A 25,592-nucleotide genomic window follows, 5' to 3' on the forward strand; every position below is an offset into this window, starting at 1 on the left:
CACACTGGTTGCATCGAGGCCAGGATAAAGCAGAGCGCACCACCAACACTAACACAATCAGCCAGCAGCCAACAGCATGTCAGCCGAGCTAGAGAAGAAGGCTGTGGGGGATGGTGTTCACCCCGATCAGGGGCCACCTGGTTCCAGTGAGACACCCCAAGAGGTGGTGGATCAGTTGATCCGCAGTTCTATGGAGGCCAAGACGCACGCCTACTGTCCCTACAGCAATTTCAGGGTTGGGGCGGCTCTCCTGACCCATGACAACAAGGTGTTCAAAGGTAGGCCGGATACCCCTGTCCTCTTCGGCGTCAATCTTTAGTTTTTCAGGTTTTGTTGTGATTCGGAGGACGCTTTGTTCCAAAGTAAGGGACGTGCATCTATGGTCGAGTTAAAAAAAATAATTGTATTTTAACTTTTAGGGACAGATCATTTGTGCTGATGACAGCGCATATGGTGAGAGACCAACGGTGTGATAATAATAATAATAATAATAATAATAATAATAATAATAATAATAATTATAATAATTATAATTATTATTATTATTATCATTATTATTATTATATTATTATTATATATTTTTGGGGATAAAATAAGAGCGTTGACTACTGACATGTCATTGCTCTTATTTTATCCCCAAAAACGCAGCTGATCGGACTCATCGATTCGGAGGCATGCATCACATTTAAGGATTTTAAAAACTGATTCTTATTCTTTTTTTTCAAATATGCATTCGGCAGAGAAGGGAGACTAGCGTTGCTCACGGGTTGGAATGAAAGGGAGAAAAGGGGACAGAGGTGCCTGCGAAAGCGATATCTGAGACGCGTGCACAGCTTCACGCTACCAGTGTCTGTCTCGTACGATGTGGGATGAGAGCTCGTGAAGGCACTATAGCATACTGCCCGAGAATGCAGTATCGCTATCAAATCTGTCCCTGGGAAAAGTAACGTTGCGGCGCGCCGAATTGAAAAAGGAAACCGCTTTAATGAAATAGCGGTAATATTTCCACATTAATTGATCAAATAACAGGGGATGGGGATATATGGCTGTTTCCAGTGGTGTAGTCTATTTTATTGTAGTGGGTATACTGTGATGATTCCCTCCCAGCCTCGTACAAACCCGTCCGACCGGTCCATGTACGTGTGTGGCGCTTATGGGGTGTCGCACCACACTTACCAACGCAGGGGTCTACAACCCGCTGATTTAAGAGTATAACGATTATCAACAATCATGGAAAGCTGAGTAGGTTTATCAGTTTTAATAACAGTATGAACAAATAGAACACAAAAATGACAAGTTGTCCTTTGTATATCTATAGTAGCAATAGCACATGCTAAACAAGGACAAAATCTACTCAAAATAATTTAATGAACTGTTTACAACCATGGCTAACCAGTGCATGAGAAGGAGATGACAGGAGACTAATGTTTCACTCTTTCAATTGCTCTAATTTGAGCTCTTACTGTTGTTATCTAACATACCATAAAGTAATTGAATTGTGTAAAAGTGTGAAATTACTGCACCTTAAAATGACCATGAATTAGCTATACTCTCATTTGCATAGTGATTAACATTATGAATTTCAATTGTGTATACCAACTGTATGTTGGCTGACATTTACCTATAACTTTTTTTCCCTCCACTCTAACCAAGGATGCCTGTTTTTAAATTCCCTAGCCTGACACCCAGTCTGAAAAGCTGGCCAGGGGTTCTCATCTAAAAGTAACAAGGAGATATAAAGTGGGATTAAAACGTTGTCTTCTGTTGACTACTTATTATGTGGTTTACACATTAATATGGGAGGACTGGACACACACACACGCGCACACGCACACACACACACACACACACACACACACGCACGCACGCACACACACACACACACACACACACACACACACACACACACACACACACACACACACACACACACACACACACACACACACACACACACACACACACGAGAAGGAGGGGCTCGGCCCGCCAACTAACGTGAATGGAATGGTGAATGGTGAATGTAGGAGATAACTTCCCCTGCTTAAAGTATTTTATTGCAGTTATACCCAACCGATATTTCCGAAAAATAAACACAGAAGTGAAAGATCTGTCACAAGACGATTGATACGTATCCGTGCACATTTTTAAGATACGCAAATCCTGGTGCGTTCCTAGTGGGTATACGGCGTATACCTGCGTATCACGTAGACTACACCACTGGCTGTTTCAGAAGGGACTAATCCAAAGGGGGATGGCATCCCCCCTCATCTCGAGTGCAATCCATATAGGAACAACTGCAAAAATGAACACTTGCAATTCCAACTTCTAAATTAACCAAAACTATGCAACAAGTCGCCAAGAAAAAACGTATACGGTGTACGTTTCAATGAACACTGGATACGTAGCATTTCAACGTAAAAAATAGCGTGTTATACCTACAGTATCCACGTGTGCCGCTGTGGAGGCGGGTTTCGGGGTTTGGGTTTCACGGCTTTCGCGGCAAATTGTGGACACGATTGTTTAGGGGGGGGGGGGGGGGGGGGGGGACTGTTGTTGACCGGGGAGGGGGGGGGGGGGGGGAGACACGTTTGTTGAGGGGGGGGGGGGGGGGGGGTACACGTTTGTTGAGGGGGGGGGAGACACGTTTGTAGGGGGGGGGGCACGCTCGACAACGAGAGTTGGTTTTTATTGAACGCTCGACAACGAGAGTTGGTTTTTATTGAACAAGACTTCAACACGGAACAGCTGCACGAAACGATGGTCACGTCACTCTCGGTGACGGTGTCGACAATAATGAACACACGAACAATGTTAATAGAACAACACACAACCACATACCATCCCGAACCCATTAACCCCACTTAATCCTAACAACAAAAGAAGTTAACAAAAGCCCCATTTGTCAACTGAGAACCCCAATTCCCAGAATCTCCCGCGGCTCCGGAACACGGCGTAGCTTATATTAATCTTTATTATCTGAATGGGAAATGCAATATTTTAGGACAGATACACCATTAAACGCGTTTCTAATGACATTTCTAGCGAGAAATGTACATTTTCCTTACATAATCTTCAGTCAGTGAATGTGTATGATCTTTATTAATCTTTATTATCTGAATGGGAAATGCAATATTTTAGGACCGATTCACCGTTAAACGTGTTTCTAATAACATTTTTAGCGAGAAATATACTTTTTACTTGCATAATCTTCAGTCAGTGATTGTGTCTGATCTTTAGTTTTATAGTTATTATGATTTGATCGGCTCTCTCGCATGTTTCAACGACGTCAGGTTGCTTTCGCTAAACTAGCAGCTCACGTGCTTCCTGCGTTTTTGTTATTAAACTGTTACTTTATGTAACTTTTAATGATATCATCTTGTTAGAAACACGTATATCTGAGAGCCAACCCAGTCGCCAAAAGCATACCTACGTTGACAGTGTACGTTTCATGAACACTGGATTACGTCGCATTTCAACATAAAATAGCGTGTTATACACACACACACACGCACGCACACGCACAGACACACACACACACACACACACACACACACACAAGCACACACACGCACGCACAGACACACACACACACACACACACACACACACACACACACACACACACACACACACACACACACACACACACACACACACACACACACACACACACACACACACACACACACACACCAATAATATATTTTTTTATTTGGGATGCTTCTAGGACATTTTGGGTGGAAATCCACCCAAAATGTCCTAGAAGCATCCCAAATAAAAAATGATATTATTGGCCATTTTGGCCAACGTTTTGAAAGTAATAATATTTGAGGGAATATTTTTTTGTTGTTGTTTTAGCAGCGAAATGCACCGTGTGCGTGTGTGTGTGTGTGTGTGTGTGTGTGTGTGTGTGTGTGTGTGTGTGTGTGTGTGTGTGTGTGTCTGTGTGTCTGTGCGTGCGTGTGTGCTTGTGTGTGCCTGTGTGTGTGTGTATCTGTGCGTGTGCGTGCGTGTGTGTGTGTGTATAACACGCTATTTTATGTTGAAATGCGACGTAATCCAGTGTTCACGAAACGTACACTGTCAACGTAGGTATGCTTTTGGCGACTGGGTTGGCTCTCAGATATACGTGTTTCTAACAAGATGATATCATTAAAAGTTACATAAAGTAACAGTTTAATAACACAAACGCAGGAAGCACGTGAGCTGCTAGTTTAGCGAAAGCAACCTGACGTCGTTGAAACATGCGAGCGAGCCGATCAAATCCTAATAACTATAAAACTAAAGATCAGACACAATCACTGACTGAAGATTATGCAAGTAAAAAGTATATTTCTCGCTAGAAATGTTATTAGAAACACGTTTAACGGTGAATCGGTCCTAAAATATTGCATTTCCCATTCAGATAATAAAGATTAATAAAGATCATACACATTCACTGACTGAAGATTATGTAAGGAAAATGTACATTTCTCGCTAGAAATGTCATTAGAAACGCGTTTAATGGTGTATCTGTCCTAAAATATTGCATTTCCCATTCAGATAATAAAGATTAATATAAGCTACGCCGTGTTCCGGAGCCGCGGGGGATTCTGGGAATTGGGGTTCTCAGTTGACAAATGGGGCTTTTGTTAACTTCTTTTGTTGTTAGGATTAAGTGGGGTTAATGGGTTCGGGATGTTATGTGGTTGTGTGTTGTTCTATTAACATTGTTCGTGTGTTCATTATTGTCGACACCGTCACCGACCGAGAGTGACGTGAACATCGTTTCGTGCAGCTGTTCCGTGTTGAAGCGTACACCGTATACGTTTTTTCTTGGCGACTGGGTTGAGTAATGACATGTTTAGGATAGGCTGGTTTAATTGTTTTTTAATTGTTTTTTCTTTTCCGTTATTTCCTGTCTACAAATTGTTGCTGCATTTAAGAAGCAAGAAAATGCAGCAAAAGGAATACAAGTTCAGTCTTGCACTCTATGGCCTTGTCCTGCAGTGACGTCTGTCACAATGACTAGTTCTATTTTGTAAACAGGGTAGAAAGGGAATATGGTCCCGCATGTTAATGCTCAAAGTCAACATTGACATTGTGCGGGGGTTTGAACAAGTTGATGAATAAACACGGCGAGTTGGGTGCAAAGGGCTGTCCTTCCGCCCGACTGATTAAGAACCCAGTGAATGAGTTAACAGACTCCTCTGAGCTCCACAGACCAGAGAACCAGGTCCGGAGATGATCCGGTGATGCACTTTCACACATGCAACACACAGACGGAGTTAGGCCGCATCAAACACTTTCACACACATCAGAGATACTCTGGATACTTTAGGCAAGGGGTCACGCCAGGGTAGCGCTGACGGAGATCCAACTCCTATTTGCAGTGATATCAATGCTGCATTTATTCAAACATATCCACAATATCAACAGAAGAGGGGTAAGCAGAAAGAGGTTGGAACGCAAAATACATAACAGAAAAGTACGAAGCAACTTAAGTTGCATGATAAAAAAAATGTCCGGTTTACAGCGCATGTTTGAAAGACCTATAAAAGTGTCTATCCATATAGGCCTATTTGTTCGTTTTCTTCAGAAAATAACATACCCAGAACAAATACAGTACATCTCCACAACTGCAAGGGCTATAATATGTAATCATGGTACAAAAAATAAAAATAACACCTGTGAGATGGAGGTGCAATTGAAATAGTCAATGTCGAAGCTACTGGGTTATAATGAATAAAGCTAGAGAGCAGCATAGCAGTTTTAAGTAGGCAAAATCTTCAAATAAATCAATAAACCCAATGCTAACCAATGCAATGAATTTTGACACCCTTAACATATGAGATGAGATTCGACATATTCATTTAGCAGAGTACAGGTAGCCTACAGAGCCAATTAAAAGCAGTTGACGTCCCACCGGAAGTCCAAAAGAAGCATTACCAAAGTACAGGTTGAGTACAGTATTCTGGGCAGTAATGTTGACAATAGAGATGAGATTATGTACAACAGTGTATAGTTATATAATTACAGGTTTTCCAGATGACATGATACAGGGACAGATAAGAAGTATAAAGGGTGAATTACAGAGAGTATATATATATATATATATATATATATATATATATATATATATATATATATATATATATATAATAGTGCTGTCAATTAAACGCGTTATTAACGGCGTTAACGCAAGCCAATTCTAACGGCGTTCATTTTTTTATCGCGCGATTTTTTATTTTTATTTTTTCTTTGGCTCCAAACAAAGAAGCAGAAGCCTGACTGCTATGTTCAAGGCAGTATGTTTGTATGTTCATCGTTTAATTGCACAATAGGCTTTTTTTTTGTATCTTTCTGTTTTGATCAGTATATGCCAATGTTGTTATCAATAAAAAAACATTTGCACAAGGCAAGCCGATGCACTTCTCCATGTTGATAAGAGCATTAGAATGAGAAAAATGTATGGGACAAAGAAATCAAGGGATATTTAGCATAGATTTTTTTTGGAGTTACCTAGGACATTAATGCGATTAATCACGATTAAATATTTTAAGCGCTTGACAGCACTAAGAAAAATACGTAATATATATAGTTATACTAAAAATAACGAAGTCAGACTTTTGATTCTCAGGTGCTGATGATGCGCAGTGAACAATAGTACATCAAGTCAAAGAAGTGTAAAATCACCTCACATACAATGCAGTCCAAGGCTCACACATCACTAACAATTTGTGATGTATCTATTTGAACAGGTTTATGGGAAGGTTATGGAATAAAAAGGTATGTGCAGGTTTGGGAGATAACAGTGCAAGGGCATTAATGAACCAGTGCCAGAGTAAATGTAAGCAGTGCAGGAGTATAATGTAAACAAGTAAACAGCGCAGAAGTAAAATGTTAACAGGTGAACAGTAAACTTGAACTTTATTGTCAGATCAACAATGCATATGGAAGCAAATATGTAGCAAAATTAAAATGGAAATGCGATTTGCAATTTGCAATTCAATAGCCTAAGTCATTACATTATGCAACTGACAACTCATTATGCAATTTAATAATGTCATTTGTAAATAAGTTATTCAAAGTGTATTTTAATATGCAAAGTGACAATGAAATCCTCAATTAATCTGAAAATTTATAACAATAAAAATAGAATAACAATTAGTCAAATTCTTTGAGTACCTTTTTCAAATTGAAAAGCTAAAGTGGCGAAGTCACGCCCCTTCCGGTAGAGCCCATGGGACCTATGAGATCGAAAAATATGAATGGGTTTCAATGGAGAGAAAGCAATTATCTTCTGGTTCCAGTCTTTATATGCCCCGGATTACACATATGTTGTTTGTGGATTTAAACTGGTGGATCTGCAACTGGTGTTGTAGAGTGGTGTCTGCGTCTTCCATCCAGATCTTAACGGCTCTTGTTGTTGGTTTCACATGTTTGATGACAGGGGTGTACATGTACTTATGACGCATTCGAGATGCATTGTACAGCACCCGCCCGAGTTGGAAATTGCTATATCATCCCACTGCAGACAGAAATGGGCGTTCTCGTGTGGTGGGGGTTCCCGTTTACGCAGACTGGCACGCCCCCTTCTTATTCTTCGTCGCCTTTCTCGCTGAACTGTATTAAAATGTCAAAGTGTACTACTCCAAAACCATGTAAATAGTGTTGTAAATAAACTTCCAATGCTTTTCAAATCTTATTTGGCAAATAACTTCACATGGTGTGTCTTTTTACAATTTATTCGTTACCAGCATTCGTAGCGTTGATCAGCAGTGAAATGGTCCGCCAAAGACGTTGACGTCGCTTAGCAACCGAAGACGCTGGGGTTGACAAGTTACCGGACTACTACCCATGCAAGTGAACGGAGAGTTCCACGGCATTGAGAAGACCCGTGTAATAAAGGCCTATAATATTTCTGTTTATTGCATAGATTTCTCCTCAGATTAGGCCAATAACAAAAAAAACACAAACGCTCGATCAAAGGCCCGGCCCGACCCGGCTCAAGGATAGTGGTGGGAAATATCGGCGGGCCGGGTCGGGTCAATCAAAACCCTCATTGTTTAACATGAATTGGCTAAACAAATTACCACTGTAGCATATTTAAACACAATTCAAATTGTGCAGAGAATTATTTCCATTTGTCATTCTGAGCAGGGACATTTAGAATTTTCGGTTCTCCTCATTTTTTTTCCGGTCAATGAAAGGTAATAACCGGACAACGGAAACTCTGCTATAAACCGGCTTAACTCACCGTCAACCCCGAACCCCTTCTTCTTCGCACGGCTGTCAACATCCGGAACATTCGCTAGTTAGATTTTCTCAAACAGAAGTTTCAAAATAAGATCTAGTAGTAGGTACGGGTAGCATAGAACTAACGTTAGCCAAGTGGGGGCTCCATGATTGCTAAATCTAATGAGAGAGGTCAAATTGCCATTAAGGAAGGAAAGCATTTAGTATGCCTTGCGACTGTGCTTCGCAGTGTGCCTTGCGAAAATAGGGTGTGCCTTTCGAAACACCTCGTGATTAGTCGATGAAACGCTACCAGGAACGCCTAAAGGGCGTTCTTGTGTCATGACGGAAACGCCCAAGTGATGTTTAATGAAAGTACTGAGAAAGTACAACATCAACGGGCCTTTATACCTGTTGTTTTGGCCGATAAGACAAATACAATTCAAATGTAGGATGTCATTAAATAATGGTACATGAGTTTTATTTGGTAAAGATGAGAATACTGTGTCGTGACTCATCGCTGATGGTCCATCCCCAGGATGCAACGTGGAGAACGCCTGCTACAACCTGGGTGTGTGCGCCGAGAGGAACGCCATGGCCAAGGCTGTTTCTGAGGGATACAAGAGCTTCAGGGCCATTGCAATCGCAAGGTAATGCCCCACCTGAAACGATTATTGATCCATATAAGGTGTCACGCCCCCCCTGACACCTTATACCGATTGACGCAAAATAAATTGTTGATTATTGCCAAACATGCCTATATTAAGCCTATATTCTATCCCTATTTTCCAAAATGTATAATTATTGCATAGCATGATTTCATCAGGCTTCCAGCCTAAATGATCTAATCATTAAACTAATGATTTAAGCCCTTTCCCAATAGTGCTCCAATATATATATAAATATAGCAGACACTTGTCTGTCCCAGGTTTCACAAAACACGCCTCTCCCCTCAATGTGTGTACTTCTTCCAAGTGGTTGCCTATAGGTTTTTGGCTTGCTAAAATATTTGCGACCATAACTTTAACTTTTGTGCCTGTTTCCACGTAGATGATTTTAACTAATCAAGACATCTTTGAGAACATTAGCAATAAATGGGTTTGCCACAATGGATCATCAATGTCAGTCATCTCCTGCTCCCCCAGATGCATAAGGGGGACCCCAAGGTGGGGAACCAGTGTCTTACCTATATTTAACCTGTAGGTTAAGGTATAGGATGTAGACCATTTGATTTGAACAGCCTCTCATTCCCATTTCTTGTCTTGCAGTGACTTGAACGACCAATTCATCTATCCGTGTGGGGGCTGCAGGCAGTTCATGCGGGAGGTAGCCCACCACGTGGATGTTACTACACCAAAGTTGAGCCAAAACTTGACAAATTCCCAACATCAATCTTTTCTCCTTCATGTTCCCCTTCAGTTTGGCCTAAGTTGGGAAGTGTACCCGACCAAATCCGATGGCACTCATGTGAAGATGGACGTGAGCCAGCTGCTGCCCAACTCCTTTGGGCCAGATGATCTCCATCCACATGCAACACAATGAGAACTGAGCCCGTGGCCACTAGTTGTGGATGCTGGGATTTTTAAAGAACTGTTTATTTTTCCTGCATAGATGTTCAATATCATAGCATATAATATAAACTCAAAAATGTTAAGATATGTTTCAGTGTGGAGGATTGTAAATGACTTTAAGTTGGGCTTGTGTCAACTTAATAACAGTAAATTGCCTTATGTCACTGCTTTGTTTATGTATTAAAGTGGGTTGACTAATGATACAAGAAAGTAACAACCCTTGTTTTAAAAAAGTTTATTAGTTTTATGTGGGCAAATTATATAAATAAAGCAAATCTAAGCCATTATCTTATAATTTCATAAATAAACTGTAAATCAGCTATTGTCAATGGCTTGACCTTAGCAATGATCTTAATCACATTCAGTTGACACATGTAGAGAGACGATCGGACCTTTGGTGAGCAAAGGGTTCAATAAATAAACAAAACAGGATAAGAATCTAACAAATACATGCAAATGTAGTGCCAGTGCATGTAACCAGTGTAGCATTGTCCTAAAACTGATTCACGATCAGAATTTATTACTAATTTATAATTATAACATCACACTGGCGTACAGTAGTCTCTGGCCAAATAATCTCTTCTTGTATATGTTGAACAGGCAGTTTGAAGTGGAAAGACAATAGGAACACATTGAACAAAACAACGGAGTGGCAACAGTGAAGGTATGAAGGCGTGTTTCTGAAGTAGCGGTCGATCCTGCACAATCAACTTAATATCCTTAAAAGAAGGTGTTGCAATTTGTCTACGGAAATATCTGTCTTCGGTATGAAGCGGCCTGCGATAGGAGAAAGCTTCCAATTATTTCAATGCAAAAAGATAAGTCAGGAAAACTAATCAGGGTTAAACAACTACAGGTTATTCAACTAACTCCATTGACAAAACAGAATCATTAAAAAAGAATGTACCTTACTTGATATCGTTGCAGTGGGAAAGAAGCTCAGAAAGTGTTTAGTGTTTTGACTCCTATTAAGTCATGGACTGGATTCATTAGGCACACATGCATTAGTCTCAACAGTTTTATGACACGTGCCCAAGCCTTGACCAGGCAGAACGCTATGACACAGCTTCATAGAATGCAACCCCCTTATGCTGAAACCGCCATTGCTGTTCCCTAAGTGCCATGTGTCTACATGGTCGTTTCTGAGGTATTGCAACAAACTCCATCCGTGTATGATACTGACCTTCTCCAGTGCTGCCTGAACAAAGGCTAATGTGACCAGACAGCCAAGGTTTTACTTTAACACGTGAGAAAATAAGTTACAGGGGTATTCCAAATATCAGGATAAGCTACACGTTGTTCGAAAAAAACTGGAACAAAACGTTGTTAAAAAACAAAACAAAAAAGACATCTTGAAAACATGATACAGTATCAACATCCATCTCTCTTTCACTTCCTCCTTTGTTTTATTCCAACCCTTGGTGAGACTAGCTCTTCCTCAACGCGGGCTCAGCTCTCTGCGGAGCCATGAGCCGGGTCTAGTGAGGGCCAGGCGTGCACACGCAGGCGGGTGAGGGTGCCCTCCATCAGCCTCTCCATCCAGAGTCCCAGGCGGTCCAGCTTGTGGTGCACCTCCAGACTGGTGGCCCGGCTGGAGGCCCGCCTGGAACCTGATCCGTCCTCCCTGGAGTGGGACCGGGAGCGGGTCTGGGACCGGGACCTAGAGCGGGACTTTCTCCTGGACGAGGAGGACGAGGAGGACGAGGAGGACGAGGAGGAATCAAAGGCGGCGGAGGCCTCGCTGGCGTCGTCCCCGGTGAACACGGGCCTGAACAGACAGAAGTACTTCTTGTAGCCGTTGAGGGCCAGCACGTAGCCGGTGTGGTCCGAGGACTCTTCGTCGTCCGAGTGGCCCTGGGCCGAGTCCAGGGTCAGGGCCAGCAGCGCAGGCATCCACTGGCGGTGTTTATCTGCGTTGAGGAAGGAGAAGTGGAGCGTCTGGGTCCTGCAGGGAGACCGGAAGGGAGATTAGTTCATCCTTCTTGTCACCGGGGGATGACATACTGCAGTCACTGTACATTCCCTTTGGTAAACACTTTTAGAAGAGCTTTTAAAACCTTTGGAATGTTTTGCTTTGTCTTCTGAATTGTCTTTTTGTCTAATTCCTACCATGTAGTTGACCCTTGCCTTGTCATAAGAATCTCCCTGTACACCATGACCGTGTTTACCTGCTCACGGGCCCGTGGCATCGACCTGAAGGCAAATGCTAGGGGCACAGTCCATCCATAAGGACAGATTTGTATTATTGCACTATTTTTGACTAACACTATTTTAACACTTAACTACACAACATAAAACACATCACTACATACATAGACTATTAACCGCTTAATCGTCAAATCCCGCCGGCGGCCAAGTTTTAGTTACACCACCCCTTCCCCCCCAACATGCTGGGTCAATTTTCGGCATCATAAGGTTGAGTGATATAGTCATGTCGTACACCGTTTGAAAGCTTAGAATCTCATTAATGTCATCCAATGTCAACCATTTGGTGGAATAAATATGTTTAGCGAATATAGATCAAAAATATCCTAGTGTCTTAGTTCAAAATAGCCCCCCTCACCCTCCTCCTCCCTTGGTGCATTCTAACTTTATCGTCGTTGTGGATATCCTTAGCAATGAGTTGATACTTCATGTTGGGTCTTGAAATGTTCATAAGAGTCAACAGAAATCGAGAATCAATATTATTTTAGTCTAATTACATTGTGTATATGCACAAGCCATCTTATACAAAGTAGCCGAAAAATATTTTGTAGAAATGTAAATAGTTCTTTTTGATTATATGTACATATATATTGAAATTTTACCTATTTTTGTTTATTTGTACATAATTATTTATAATATTTTTACTATTTCAGTTTTGGTGTTTATACCATCTCAGTTTTCACTTAAGTAAAATCAATAGCCAAAACACTTTGTTTGAGCTTTCTTTTGTCCAAATTGCATAGGCCAGTGGTTCTCAAACTTTTTACCATGAGTACCACCTTAGAAATGATTTGGCTCTCCAAGTACCACCGGAATTAAAATAAAGTGCGTAGGCCTATAACTGGATAGAGTTTACATACAGAAGGCATTAATATTAATAATACTATTTATTATTCACATAACTTTACTTGACTGAAGCAACCAACTGTCTATAACTCATGTATTGTATTTAAACACTTGCAACGGGATAATACTAACAATTGAACAACTGCTTCAATAGGGCTACCCATCAAATGGGGATATCATCTGGCATATAACATACCAGTCAATCTAGTGAGGTTATTAACAAGTATACTGCATTAAAGCATTCACAGCACTGAATATTAATTTTAACAACTGCAGTCAACCAATCATGTGAGGTAAATTGTACCGCATCAAAACATTCAAAGAATTGAACACGAATATTTAAATACTGGAGTCAAACAATCCTGTTATAAGCAATCATGCAAAGCAAAGAGAGAAATCATGTGTACTGCGAAAACACTGTAATCAAACTATCATGAGTAAGAACAAGTGTATCGAAAAACAACGTATTCAGTATTAAAGAATACTGCCGTAAGTGCCATAAGGTGAGAATATAAACTATGTTTAGGTTTGAAGGAGAATTTACTCAGGCACACATTGAAAATTAGGCCCATCATGCTTAGTGAGAGGGGTGTGATGTCTGGGTCGATTGAGGTTAGCTCAATCGACCCAGACATCAAACCAGCACTGCAAACGTTCTCTCCCGCTTGAGATGACGTCTTTCTTTATAGGTTCAAATCATGGTTCTGATGCGCCGATTTCCCATGCTGATATTTCCGGAGATTCTCGGGCATCTTCGACAATTTGGCTATAGATTGTCTCATTACACGCTAAATAATATAATTATAGCCTAATTATATATATATATATATATATATATATATATATATATATATATATATATTATATATAGGCAACAGTGTTTCCCCTATATGCACCTAGCAGCGGCGAATCATCAGTGAAACATCGTTGCGACAAAATTGAGTGTAGTAACCCAGAGAACCAGCTACAATATTGTTTTCATCCAAACGAGCCGTCTTTAGCGAACGGTGAATTGCATTGGCTTCTACGAGCAGTCGGGTTTCAGCCGCGAGCTTAGGGACCGTCTGCAAAGTGCAAAACTGAATTGCATTGTCTTCTACGAGCAGTCGGCTTTCATCCGCGAGCTTAGGGACCGTTTGCAAAGTGCAAAACTGAAAACGACCACAATGGTAAAATTTCAATAGCGTCGCCATTATTGACTCTAGAGCCCAAAAACTTGTTCCATAGAGGCCTGGCCTCTTCATGGTCCTACTACAACCTTTAATTTTGAAAAATATAACTCTTATTTTTTAAGATTTTTTATTTAGGAACAATTTCAATAGTGTTGCCATTAGTGGCGAAGCAAGACCTTTTTGAAAAAAAAATTGCATTAGCCCACCCTATCGTTTCGTCCTCAAATCTAATATTCTACCGGGTTTTTTTACACAAGCAATGAGAGAATGGATGCTGTACACTAATGAACAGGCTCAAATGGGCTAGTGAAATCGAGCGCAACCTTCCTTCAGGAATCTCTAACCTCGGATTGGTGGGTGGGCGTCTCCTGTTTGACAAAAATGCAGCACGAGCGCACCTAACATAGTTTCTTCAGTTTTGTCTGTCAAAGAGGCTAGCTAGTCTTTATCAGAAAATCCACGATTTCCAGCTGTGTTATAACATGACCTGGTAATAATACGATAATTTTAAAACCTTGACATAATCTGTCAGATGTCTATTAAATGACAGTTGACCACAAGACGATTCTATATATGCCTCTTCTTGAATTGCTTCATGTTTTAGTCGGCAGAGCCTTGTAATGCTGCGTAGCATGATATGCATGATTAGGTGCAAGGAGCAGAAAAATATCAAATATATATTGATATGGGTGCTAATTTTCTGTTGAAAAAAAATGCAGGCATTAGTTTATCAGCTGAGGGCGTATTCATTGCCATAACAACGTGAGCTAATCAACAAGTACCACATGTTCTAATACTATGGGACTCAGGCAAACACCCTCAGCTGATTAAAGGTGTCAGGGGGGGCGTGAGCAGCAGAGGGGACTTAGTGTCTTATGTATTTATTTTAATAAGTTACTTATTTTATTTTAAATAAACATAATACCAAGGGTCAGAAGTTTTACAAGAATTGATCTTACAAAGTCATGACAGAGGGACTTGGTGTCTTTATTCATGCTTGAAAGATGAACATATATAATTTTTTTTGAAAGGGAATAAGCTGATGAAGCTGACAAGTGACCAACGTTTACTTTTTTTAAAATTTTTATAATTAAATGCAAACCCCAGTGAATCATTTGCTCTTGTTTCTCTGTTTTGAGATTCACACAGACTTAGCAGTCTGGTTTAAATGTTACAAATGAGTTAATAAACTGAAGTTGGAAATAGTTTTAAGTTGTTGCAGATGTTGTCTCCGTTAATTGTATTAATCTAAATAAATAAATATTAGCAGGTTCTCAATAGTAGGCTATTTCAATTCAGGGAGGGCGAGATAAAATGTCTGTCTCCTAGGGGGGGAATGAAAGAAAAAGGATTGAGAACCACTGGTCTAGAACATGTTGTACTTGTTGATTAGCTCACGTTGTTATGGCAATGAAAACGCCCTCAGCTGATAAAATAATGCCAGCAGTTATTTTTAAACTGAAAATTAGCACCCTTTTTTTTTTGCCTCAGAACAACAGGATTTTTTGGCATCAGAAGTTTTATAAAAATGTATGGGTCCCTGAAGGTGAGACAACATAGTTTAGTGCTCCCGAAATAGTGGTCCGTTTCTCATAGTATTCGACTAGTACATGTTGTACTTGTTGATATAAAAATGTATGTTGATACAATTTATAAATTGTATGGGTCCATGAAAGTGAGGCAACATCATGTTGTACCAATGTGTTTCAGTAACTTATTCAGGAAAATATGGTAATTTTTTAGTGAAACTTACACAAAATTAATTTAATATACCACAATTTTGTTATCCGAGTTCACAACCATTGATTATTCCTTCATCCAAACAGTCTTTTTTCATTTTATCACTTTAGTGGTTCAGAACTGCATTATTTAGCTGACAGTGCCAGCTATCGGCTTAGACATACAACAGCATAGTAACTAAGAAAATAAAGGTTGTGGAAAAAAAAAAAATCTTGCACAGGACTTATACTTCATATACCCCTGTGGCTGCCTGGGGTTGAGCCCACCCAAAAGTCAAAACCTAGACTCGCCCCTGGTTGCCATTATTGACTCTAGATCCCTTAAACGTTTTCCATATGCATGGGCTCTTTATGGTCTTACTGCAACCTTATGTTTTCAAAAATATATCTCTACTTATTTCTAAGAAATTTATTTTTAGCAAAAATGTCAATATACATTTTTTTTAGCAACATTTTCAGTAGCGTCGCCATTATTGACTCTAGAGCCCCAAAACTTGTTCAATAGAGGCATGGCCTATTTATGCTCCTACTACAACCTTTGTGATGGGGAGATGGGAGGGAGTGGGAAGATGCATTGGTTTGAGGCACAGACCTTTTCGATTGTTGTAGTATTTGGGTTATGGGATTTTAATGTATAGGGTGGTTGTTGATATAAATATTTTTTGTTAAATAAATGTAAATAATGTTTTTAAAGATTATACTTGTAATATGTTCAATCTCTCCTTATTTCCCTTGCTCATTAATGTGAACAAATGTACTGTATGTATGTTGCCAGTAGATAGAAACCTCCCGGCAGGGTGCGCTTTGCGAGCACACAAAAAAAATTGCGCGCGAAAAACATAACATTTCACCTCCGCTGCTGCAACTCCATCCTAGGGGAAACAGTGGGCAATATATATAATTCGGCAATATATATACATATATATATTGCATTTGTGGTTTTGGCATAAACATAACTAGGGTGCACTGTACTATCTGCGCACACCCTTTCTGAAGCCTCTCTCTCGCTCTCTCTGTCCCGCCCTCTCTCTCTTTCTCTCTCTCTCGTAGCGTTTTGTGGAGCACGTTAATTGTCTGAGAACACTCCCATTCAGAATGCATTGGTTTACATTTCGTTCTGTGTAGCACGAAAAAAGTCGGACTATCGTGCTCTGGAACACGATTCAATAGATGCGCATGAGCACGAAATCGCGTGATGCAGGCGTACTTGCGCAATAGTGCCTTTACGAGCTCTCAACACCGTACGAAACCGACACTGGTAGCGTGAAGCAGTCTCTGCATCTCAGACATCGCTTCCGCGGGCAACTCTGTCCCCCTTTCTCCCTTTCATTTCCAACCCGTGAGCAACGCTAGTCTCCCTTCTCTGCCGAATGCATCTTTGAAAAAAAAGAATAAGAATCAGTTTTTAAAATCCTTAAATGTGATGCATGCCTCCGAATCGTGTGATGCGTCCGATCAGCTGCGTTTTGGGGGATAAAATAAGAGCGATGACATGACGGTAGCAATCGCTCTTATTTTATACCCAAAAATATATAATGATAATATAATAATAATTATCACACTGTTGGTCTCCCACCATATGCGCTGTCATCAGCACAAATGATCTGTCCCTAAAAGTTAAAGTCCACCATCCCCCCTGGCTTTTTTTTACAACTCGACCACTGCCTGCTTCTATATTTAGTCTTAATGACGGCGAGGGAAGCGAAGCCAGAAATGTCTGGCCTCTGAAGGCAGACTTCGACGTCTCGTCACAGGACGATTTTGCAAAATTTTTGCTTCCCCTACTCATCGTCACAGCAGTTAGTCAATGCAGGTTTAAGATCATTGCATATGATGGGTTGCATTGCATAAAATTGCTTCAAAAAATCGCTCATACTCCGCGTACCACTAGAGGGCGCTCGTACCATAGATTGAGAACGGCTGGCATAGGCGGAATAGCTAGAAATTAGATTTTTGTGTGATTATACCTGTCTCATTACATATCGGAGCATCTGGCATGCTATCTAAATGGTTCACAAGAAAGCCCAGAGGGTTCATTCGAGACCAAGATTCTGCTTCTACATGTTTGGGTTCACTTTTGATTACAGTATGCATTTTGGGTAGCCAAAGGTCTTCTTTTTGGAGTCTACAAAAGGACCCTGACCAGAACGAATGGACAAATCATTACATAAAAGGAGCTGGAGACTTCAATCTTTTACGCTTTGTTGATCTGCTTTTACACACAGCATCACAAGACCTAGGGCTCAGTACTGTTTCCAAGGGATATGGAGTTGCCCAGGGTACGACAATCAGCTTGGTTTTAGAGGTGTGTGTACCCGGCTGGAAGGAAAAACAATATTGTAGCCTTCCCAGCACTGTGACAGTACATGATACAGTTATTCTGATAATATCATATAGTTCTACAGGTTCTCAGCTTTCCAAAGAGACCAAGCATGTGATTAGAGGTCATACTATGAAGGAACAGTGCTCTCTAGAGTAGGCGCAGTGCAACAACAAAAAAATTGCCAAAAATGTCCCGAAGACTAATTGGTTAAATAGGCCCTATTTTCTGGGTTGCTGACTGTACTAGTTTCATCAAAGTCGTATTTCATGGAATACCTTATTCATGATGTATTTAGAATTTGTTTTATGACATTCTCTAATTCCGTTTTTATTTTGTGGGGGTTTTTGTTTCCAAAAAAGAAGAAAATTTCTCAGACATATGTGTGAGTGCATGACACAATTATTGATGCTGGAATTGTCTTTTGTTTGACAAGACATTTCCACTATAAATTGATGCTGCAGAGAGGGCAGAAATTGGTGCATACAAATTCACCAGACTGCAGGAAATTAAGAGTTTGATCCCCCAGACTCACTTCTACAGTATGCCGTTGTGCTCCGATGCAAGGGGAAGCCTCCGAAAACTTGCCCAGAGCACCAAATTGGTCAGGGCCCGCTGTGACCGCCCATTTAAAAATTCAAACACTATTGCCAACCCCTGAGTATGCCAAACACCATTATAAAACCTGGCCTTACCCAGAGAAGGAAAACACTTCCTTTGCAAACTTCCTGAGCAAGGCGTTCTTGGAGGCCTCGGAGAGCACCAGCACGATGTTGATGTGGCCGGGGCGCAGCTTCACCAGGTTGCTGGTGTAGGTGATGTCCGTCAGCTCCGTCACCTCCACAAAGTCCTTCTTAGGGGGGCGGCTTCACAGGAAAGACAAAAGGAAGATATTAAAGATCACAAACACGAATGGGAGGGGGTAGGTTAACATGAAAGAGAAACTACAGAAAATACATTGGAATTATGTGACGAGGACAGTATTGGAAAGTGGATGAGTGGATGCGATGGCTGAATAAAGATGACAACGAAATGTTGCAGCACCATTAAACAAATGGGAGATACAGCAGTGTGCGGGCACCTCATTCTTTTATGTTTTATCCAGCCCTTTTGCACTACACCTCACCGGTGGAGATGTGCAGACTACCACTACTGCTCTACGTGAATAAAGATGAGACCCATTATTAATCATGAGGACAAATAAGACAATATGGTGACAAATTCTGAGTTCATTCAATTCCATGTGATCTACTCCTCCTCTCACTGCAGGCGAGATGGGACCCTGGGCGGGGGTTACCTGGAGGTGGGGGGCGAGATGGGACCCTGGGCGGGGGTTACCTGGAGGTGGGGGGCGAGATGGGACCCTGGGCGGGGGTTACCTAGAGGTGGTGAGGCGAGATGGGACCCTGGGCGGGGGTTACCTGGAGGTGGGGGGTGAGATGGGACCCGGCGGGGGTTACCTGGAGGTGGTGGGCCGGCTGGAGTCATCCTCCTCAGCTTTGGGACGCTCTCGTGGTTTGGCTTTCTGCGGTTTGTCTTCTCCGGACTCACTGGGAAAGGAGCCAATAGACCAAAAGATATTCAGTCACAATCTACGATTGATCATAGAGTGACTGGGATTGAATAGATATTGTGATGGCTTATCACAAAACCTCACAAACATTTTTAATCACAGTCAATATATGATTCCATTACTTTTTTTCCATTACTGGCAAGAGACTGTTGATTTGGTTCATAGCTACTGTAATGTAAAGGCATCTATGGGAAAACGCCCACCAGGCATGTCACCTGAAGGCTTGGATGATGACGGTGCCGAAGAGGATGAAGAGGGCTGAGAAAATCAGGGACAGGATGGGCATCATCTCTCTCCTGGAAAACCAACATCCACATCTCAGAGACACAAGGAAAAAACACGCCTACGTCTACGACATGATGAACGTGGCTGAACCCAGGAGGCTCCGAGCCCTTTTGATCCCCTTCTGTCAACAACAAGTACGGTCTTACCAGTTGGAGTAGAGGATGTCATCATATATTTGCAGGAAGTAATCGTAGGCAGTGTTCATCCACTGGATGAGAAACATCTGGTGGAGTAGACAAACGTGGTGAGAATATGAGCACGATTACTGTCTTTGTTGAAAATTGAAATACATGTCTGTAATTGTATCAACTGCTATTGTGCACATTATTACAATGAGTGAGTTTTGAAGATGAAGCTTATGGTTTCTCTCTTTGCCTTTGTAAATCACATTAGATAATGAGACCAGAGTTAATGTGTCTGCAGTGTACGCACTGCTATGCGGTCTATGCTGCTTAAACTGAAAGTGAGTGAGTGAGTATGCGGTCTATGCTACTTGAACTGACGGTCGAGATGACACAGGTGGTCGTTCAAGTGGTGTGTGTGTGTGTGTGTGTGTGTGTGTGTGTGTGTGTGTGTGTGTGTGTGTGTGTGTGTGTGTGTGTGTCGGGTCTATGCTACTTGAACTGCTAAGTAAGTGTATGCGTGAGTGTGTGTGTGCATGCTGTCTCTACTACTTGAACTGATAAGTATGTCTGTGCATGCGGTCTATGCTACTTGAAATGATAAGTAAGTGCGTGTGTGCGTGTCTTCTCTTACGGGGGCCATCTCGTTGTTGAGCTCTGGTAGCGTGGCGTCTGATGTCAGGTATGCCGGATCTCTCTGCAGGAGCTCCAGCTGTTCATAGAGGCGGTGCTTATCCTCCTCACTTCCGTTCCATCCACCAATCACAGAGCGGTACATGACCTTGCCTGCTGGGCTCCGCCTCTCCAGAATCACAACCTGTGCATTCATTAAATGGTAAATGGACTGCATTATGTGGCCTGTGGCCACTCAAAGAGCTTTACAATCACAGCCTCACATTCACCAATTCATAAACCGACGGGCTGGCATGGTCAACATACAAGGAACAACCGTTAGGGTTAGGTGGCTTGTTAGGGACATCTTGACACTTGGCCTGGATGAGCTGGGGAACAAACCAGCAACCTTCCTGTTGCCAGATACCTCCTGGGCTGCTCAGTACATTAGTGCGAAGCTAGCTGTGGAACTTGACACCCACGTGTGGTGATGGAGTATTGTGCTATGTGTGTACCTGGGGCGAGAGCACAGCGTGGTTCTGCAGCAGTGCCTGGCAGAGGGGCTGCTGCTGCCGCTGGTAGACGTAGGCGAAGCGCAACACCTCCTTGGAGTTGGCGGTGGCAAACTGCAGGAAGGCCTCGTTACCGGGGACGAAGGCCTGGTCCTCCCCGGTGATCAGCAGCACGCAGTACCTGAGGACGCAGACACCTTTTAGCCTCGAGTGAACCATCACAAACTAAGTAGGAACATGAATGGAACTGAAGGGATGGCGCTGTCATGCCAAATTTGTACCGGCTGCCAAATTTGTACCGGGCGCGTCATCCATACGTAATCCACTCCAAATCTGCCTGGCAACAGATGATCGCTTCGTCCGTTGCCTGGCAACGGACGATCGCGTCGAATGACGTGAACGTTCGCGAACCTTCTATCTAGCGATCCGTTATGTGTATTGTGCTATTTCGTCCTTGACCTACTTTAAACACTCAGTTTACTTGCTAGATTTGATTAAACAATTAAATACAATACAAATATAAAGTAAAAACAAGTGTTATCTGTAATGATATCAAAATCAGTTATTAGACCGTCACACGGAGCATGCGCAGTTGGATTGGCGCGCTGCATGTTGATGTCTGTTCCAAGATACATCGTGTGTTTATTAAGGAACCCAACAAAACATTACATTATCTAGCGATCCGTTAACTGTATTATGTTATTTCCTCTTTGGCCACATGAGCGCGAATGTTTTTTGAAACCTGCCCGGCAACAGACGACTCGATCATCTGCTGCCATGCAGGTTTGGAATGGATTACGTATGGATGACGCGCCCGGTACAAATTTGGCAGCCGGTACAAATTTGGCATGACAGCGCCTAACGACGGTACATCACACAAAACACATCGGACCAACACATCGGACCTCATGCACCACCACTCTGTGTGTGTGTGTCTGCACGCTCATGCTGTATCCCCGGGGTCCACACACACCTCTTAAGGACGATCATATGTCCCCACAGGTTGGTGTACGCAGGGAGCCATCAGACTCCTGCCCACTAGGGACATTTACTTACTTCCTGCGCCGGTGGAACTGCTTGACCGGACACAGCTCGTCAAAGAGCTGCTGGTTCACCAGCCGGGGCACCCGAAGAAACTTGTTATTGGAGACAAACTCTTCCATGATCTGTCGCTTCATCCCTCGGGCCTGGGGAAGAGAAGGAGGAGAAGAAGACGTGGTGTGGTGGTGGTGGTTAGGGAGGGTTGATATCGTTTACCATTTTTTTTAGCGGCCCTTTTAATCCAGACCAACTGGGTGGGAATAGGTTTACCATTCTTGAACAGGTAAGGCCCAAAGACACCTACTAGTAGACCAAATACATCAGGGTTTAACTACAGAACCTTTCAGCTGGGAGTCAGACCCCATGGCCGCAGGACTATCCTGCCAGCTCTGGACAGAATAGTTGATGTTCCCACACTAGCCTTAGCTTGGGCAGCTACCTGGATGATGTCGGCAGGCTTCTCCGTGTCCTCCTTGAATAGCAGCATAGTGGGGGCGTGGGTGTTGATGTTGAACCGCCGCAGGAGGGGGGTGTTGTACTTCTCACCCTGGTCCACGTACCCGAAGCGCACGTAGTCCCGGAAGGCGAACGCCGTCAACTGCCGATGGAGGTTGATTAGGGTGGTTGGTAGGGGTGAGGGAGAAGAGAACCGGAGCAGGAAATCAGCTATCAAAACTTCCAATATCGCTGAGGAGGCATTATAAATAAATGTGTTGGTTTTGTGCGTGTGCGTGTGTCAACAATACCTTGTACATCAGGGGGAATATTGGTACTTGGTCAAACAGGAGTACGCTGGGTTTGTTCTCTGACTGCCAGCCATTCAGGAATGACTGGTAGTTCTTATCCGTGACCTGATGAGTAGGATGTATTCATTTAGTGTCAGTTTGGAAATGGAGTAACGAAAGGTAAGATCATAAATTAGCTAATGTCTATTTTAAACAATACTTTCTTTCTTTCTAATATACAATAAAATATTTTAAAAGATGTTAATTTAATACAGCCCAGTGTAGGCTTAATAACGCAAACCAATCTATTCCATTCAAACACACATCACACTGCATGGTAAAAGCCGCAATGAGAGCCCTGTGTCGGGCTGTGTTCTGGCATACCTTCTCCACCATCCTCTGGGGCAGCAGGTCTTCGATGAACTGCCGCAGGTTCTCGCGGACAACGGCCTGGTGGAAGAAGGTGAACCTGCCGTTCACCACCCCCAGGATGGAGGGCGTGCGGTGGGCCCCCAGCTGGCTGGCCAGGCGCCGCTCATAGCCCATATCCACGATGCCGATGCCCACACCTGCAGACACCAGGACAGAGGAGTGTGTTGCTTTAGAGCGAGGCGTGGGATGTCTGATTCTAAAGCTAATAGTATAGAGGGGTGATACCAGAGTGTGTTTCCATGACTTTCTTTAAGATATTTTCACCCTAAAATCAGCCAGTTGATGATGTCTTAAGGTACTGCAAGCAATGGTGAAGTTTGGTAAATGGTTAATGCTCTGGGTAGAAAACAGCAAGGTGGCTGGCATTGATTAACCATATGAATCTTCAGGAGAGCACGCCGCCTCACCCAGTGGCTCCAGCTCCTGTACACTCTCCCTCCACACCGGCTCAATGTGGATGCAGGCGAAGCACCAGTCCGAGGTCACCTTGATGAGGTAGGGCCGCCGATAGCTGTCGGGCAGCACGTCGCTGTTGAACTGCGCGTGGTGCAGCAGGTACTTGCTGTCAGCAAAGTCCCTCGACCTGAATGCATTTCACAATTATAGATTTTTTTTGCACAATAGCTGATGTTAATTTGTAAAATAAAAAATAACTTCATAGAGACCACAACTGAAGCCCAGAATATCTTTCACACCACAAAAAATATCCTTCATAAAGCTTTGAGTTGAGTTAACTTGCTTGGGGAAGTGGAAGAAGGACTCGTCAAAGTAAAAGCTGTTGTGGAAACTGCTACGGTATCCCTGTTGCTGTGAGTGGCCGAAAGCCTGGTTGTCCTCCATCTGGCCATAGCGGTCGAAATTGGCCCTTCTCTCTTCATTTGACAGAATCTGTGTCATAGCAGAAAAGCACAAAGAGATTCAATTATAGAGAAACCAAGACACTTTAAATAGGCTCGAGAAATAGGCTGAATAGGTAAAATACAATCAGAACAGTTAGAAATTAATAGGATATGCTAAGCTATGTTAACTTTTGATTAAGAGTGCGCAAAAATAATCGACCCAATTCAAATTAATTAAAAACACCAACCTCATAGGATTTTGTAATTTTTATGAACATGTCTTCTGCTCCAGGATCCTTGTTCTTGTCTGGATGCCTATACAATAATACGAATCTACTTCATGATACAATCTAGAAATAACCCAAATACACTATCAATGCAGTAATAACCAACAAATGTAGTAACCTAAATTTGCTTGCGGGTGAAGCCAATGAACAACCACAACTGGCATATATGTGACGTTAGGATATGATACTGATAATCATCAAGAGGGTGAACCAGGACGACTCACCATTCTCTAGCAAGATGCTTATACGCCTTTTTGATTTCCGTTTGACTGGCACTCTTACTTACACCAAGGGTTTTATAAGGGTCGTTCTCAGGTGAACTCTTTACGAGATGTTCTCCGAATATAAACAATATAACCAAAAGCACTGAAGATATTCGAGATTGTGGGCGGAACATCTTGATTACCATTGGCTATCTTTAAACGCTCGTATCAGAGAACCAAGCTAGCGTACACTAATTCAACATGCCCTGTGAGGTATGACAGCGAATTCAACCTGAAACAATGCAACGCGATTATATTACATGACTGGGTCCGTTTGCCTATTGGCTGCGATGTTGACAATTCAAAAGATCACAGCATCCTTCACAATAGTGTAAACTGGACTGTAGGTGCATGCATACGCTAACGCAGCACTCGTCTCGTTAGCTTGTGTTTCGGACGCTGCGCCTGCGCCGAATGACAGCTGACACAAATGCGCATGCTCCGATGACTGCACCTCACAGCTGCCCAGCCTACGGTTGTTCATTTCTCTCATCTCTAAACTGTGTTTCTTTCCTGCAACCCAATTCTTGAATTATGCATGAACTATTTAGATCTACATTAAAGTATATCCCTTTATGTACACTGTATATTTTTAAGATAATATGCAGTTTACTATTATTGCTAGGTCTGCTATTTGATATTGCTTTTGGAGAGATTATACATTTTGAAAGATAGTAGTAGTAGTAATGGGAGAATAATCCATAGGCTTAATTTCTTATGATTTCAAAAGGTTTTCCTGGAAACGGAGTTTTTTATTGTATTCAAATTAAATCAGATTGTGTGTTTCCGTTTCTCTTATGTATTAAATTAGAAGAAACCGTAAATTGAGAGC

At 42.2% G+C, this 25,592-nt stretch overlaps 2 protein-coding genes across 2 annotated transcripts; one reads left to right on the forward strand and one right to left on the reverse strand.

The window, feature by feature from the left end:
• On the forward strand, positions 1-10,076 carry cdab (cytidine deaminase b). Its single transcript, XM_030374410.1, has 4 exons — positions 1-278; positions 8,755-8,866; positions 9,485-9,542; positions 9,636-10,076. The coding sequence occupies exons 1-4, from the start codon at positions 77-79 to the stop codon at positions 9,756-9,758; spliced, it is 495 nt and encodes a 164-aa protein (XP_030230270.1). The 5' UTR covers positions 1-76; the 3' UTR covers positions 9,759-10,076.
• Positions 10,008-25,184, reverse strand: dnajc16l (DnaJ (Hsp40) homolog, subfamily C, member 16 like). The gene is made up of 15 exons (XM_030374408.1): positions 24,722-25,184; positions 24,459-24,525; positions 24,111-24,259; positions 23,779-23,954; positions 23,324-23,508; positions 22,961-23,065; positions 22,654-22,812; positions 22,230-22,360; positions 21,177-21,354; positions 20,684-20,866; positions 20,074-20,150; positions 19,858-19,938; positions 19,530-19,619; positions 18,765-18,935; positions 10,008-11,732 (listed from the first exon to the last, which is right to left on the reverse strand). The coding sequence occupies exons 1-15, from the start codon at positions 24,904-24,906 to the stop codon at positions 11,237-11,239; spliced, it is 2,433 nt and encodes an 810-aa protein (XP_030230268.1). The 5' UTR covers positions 24,907-25,184; the 3' UTR covers positions 10,008-11,236.
• Positions 25,185-25,592: the final 408 nt, after the last annotated feature.

The sequence above is a fragment of the Gadus morhua genome, chromosome 13, assembly GCF_902167405.1.
Source record: "Gadus morhua chromosome 13, gadMor3.0, whole genome shotgun sequence".
Taxonomy (NCBI): domain Eukaryota; kingdom Metazoa; phylum Chordata; class Actinopteri; order Gadiformes; family Gadidae; genus Gadus; species Gadus morhua.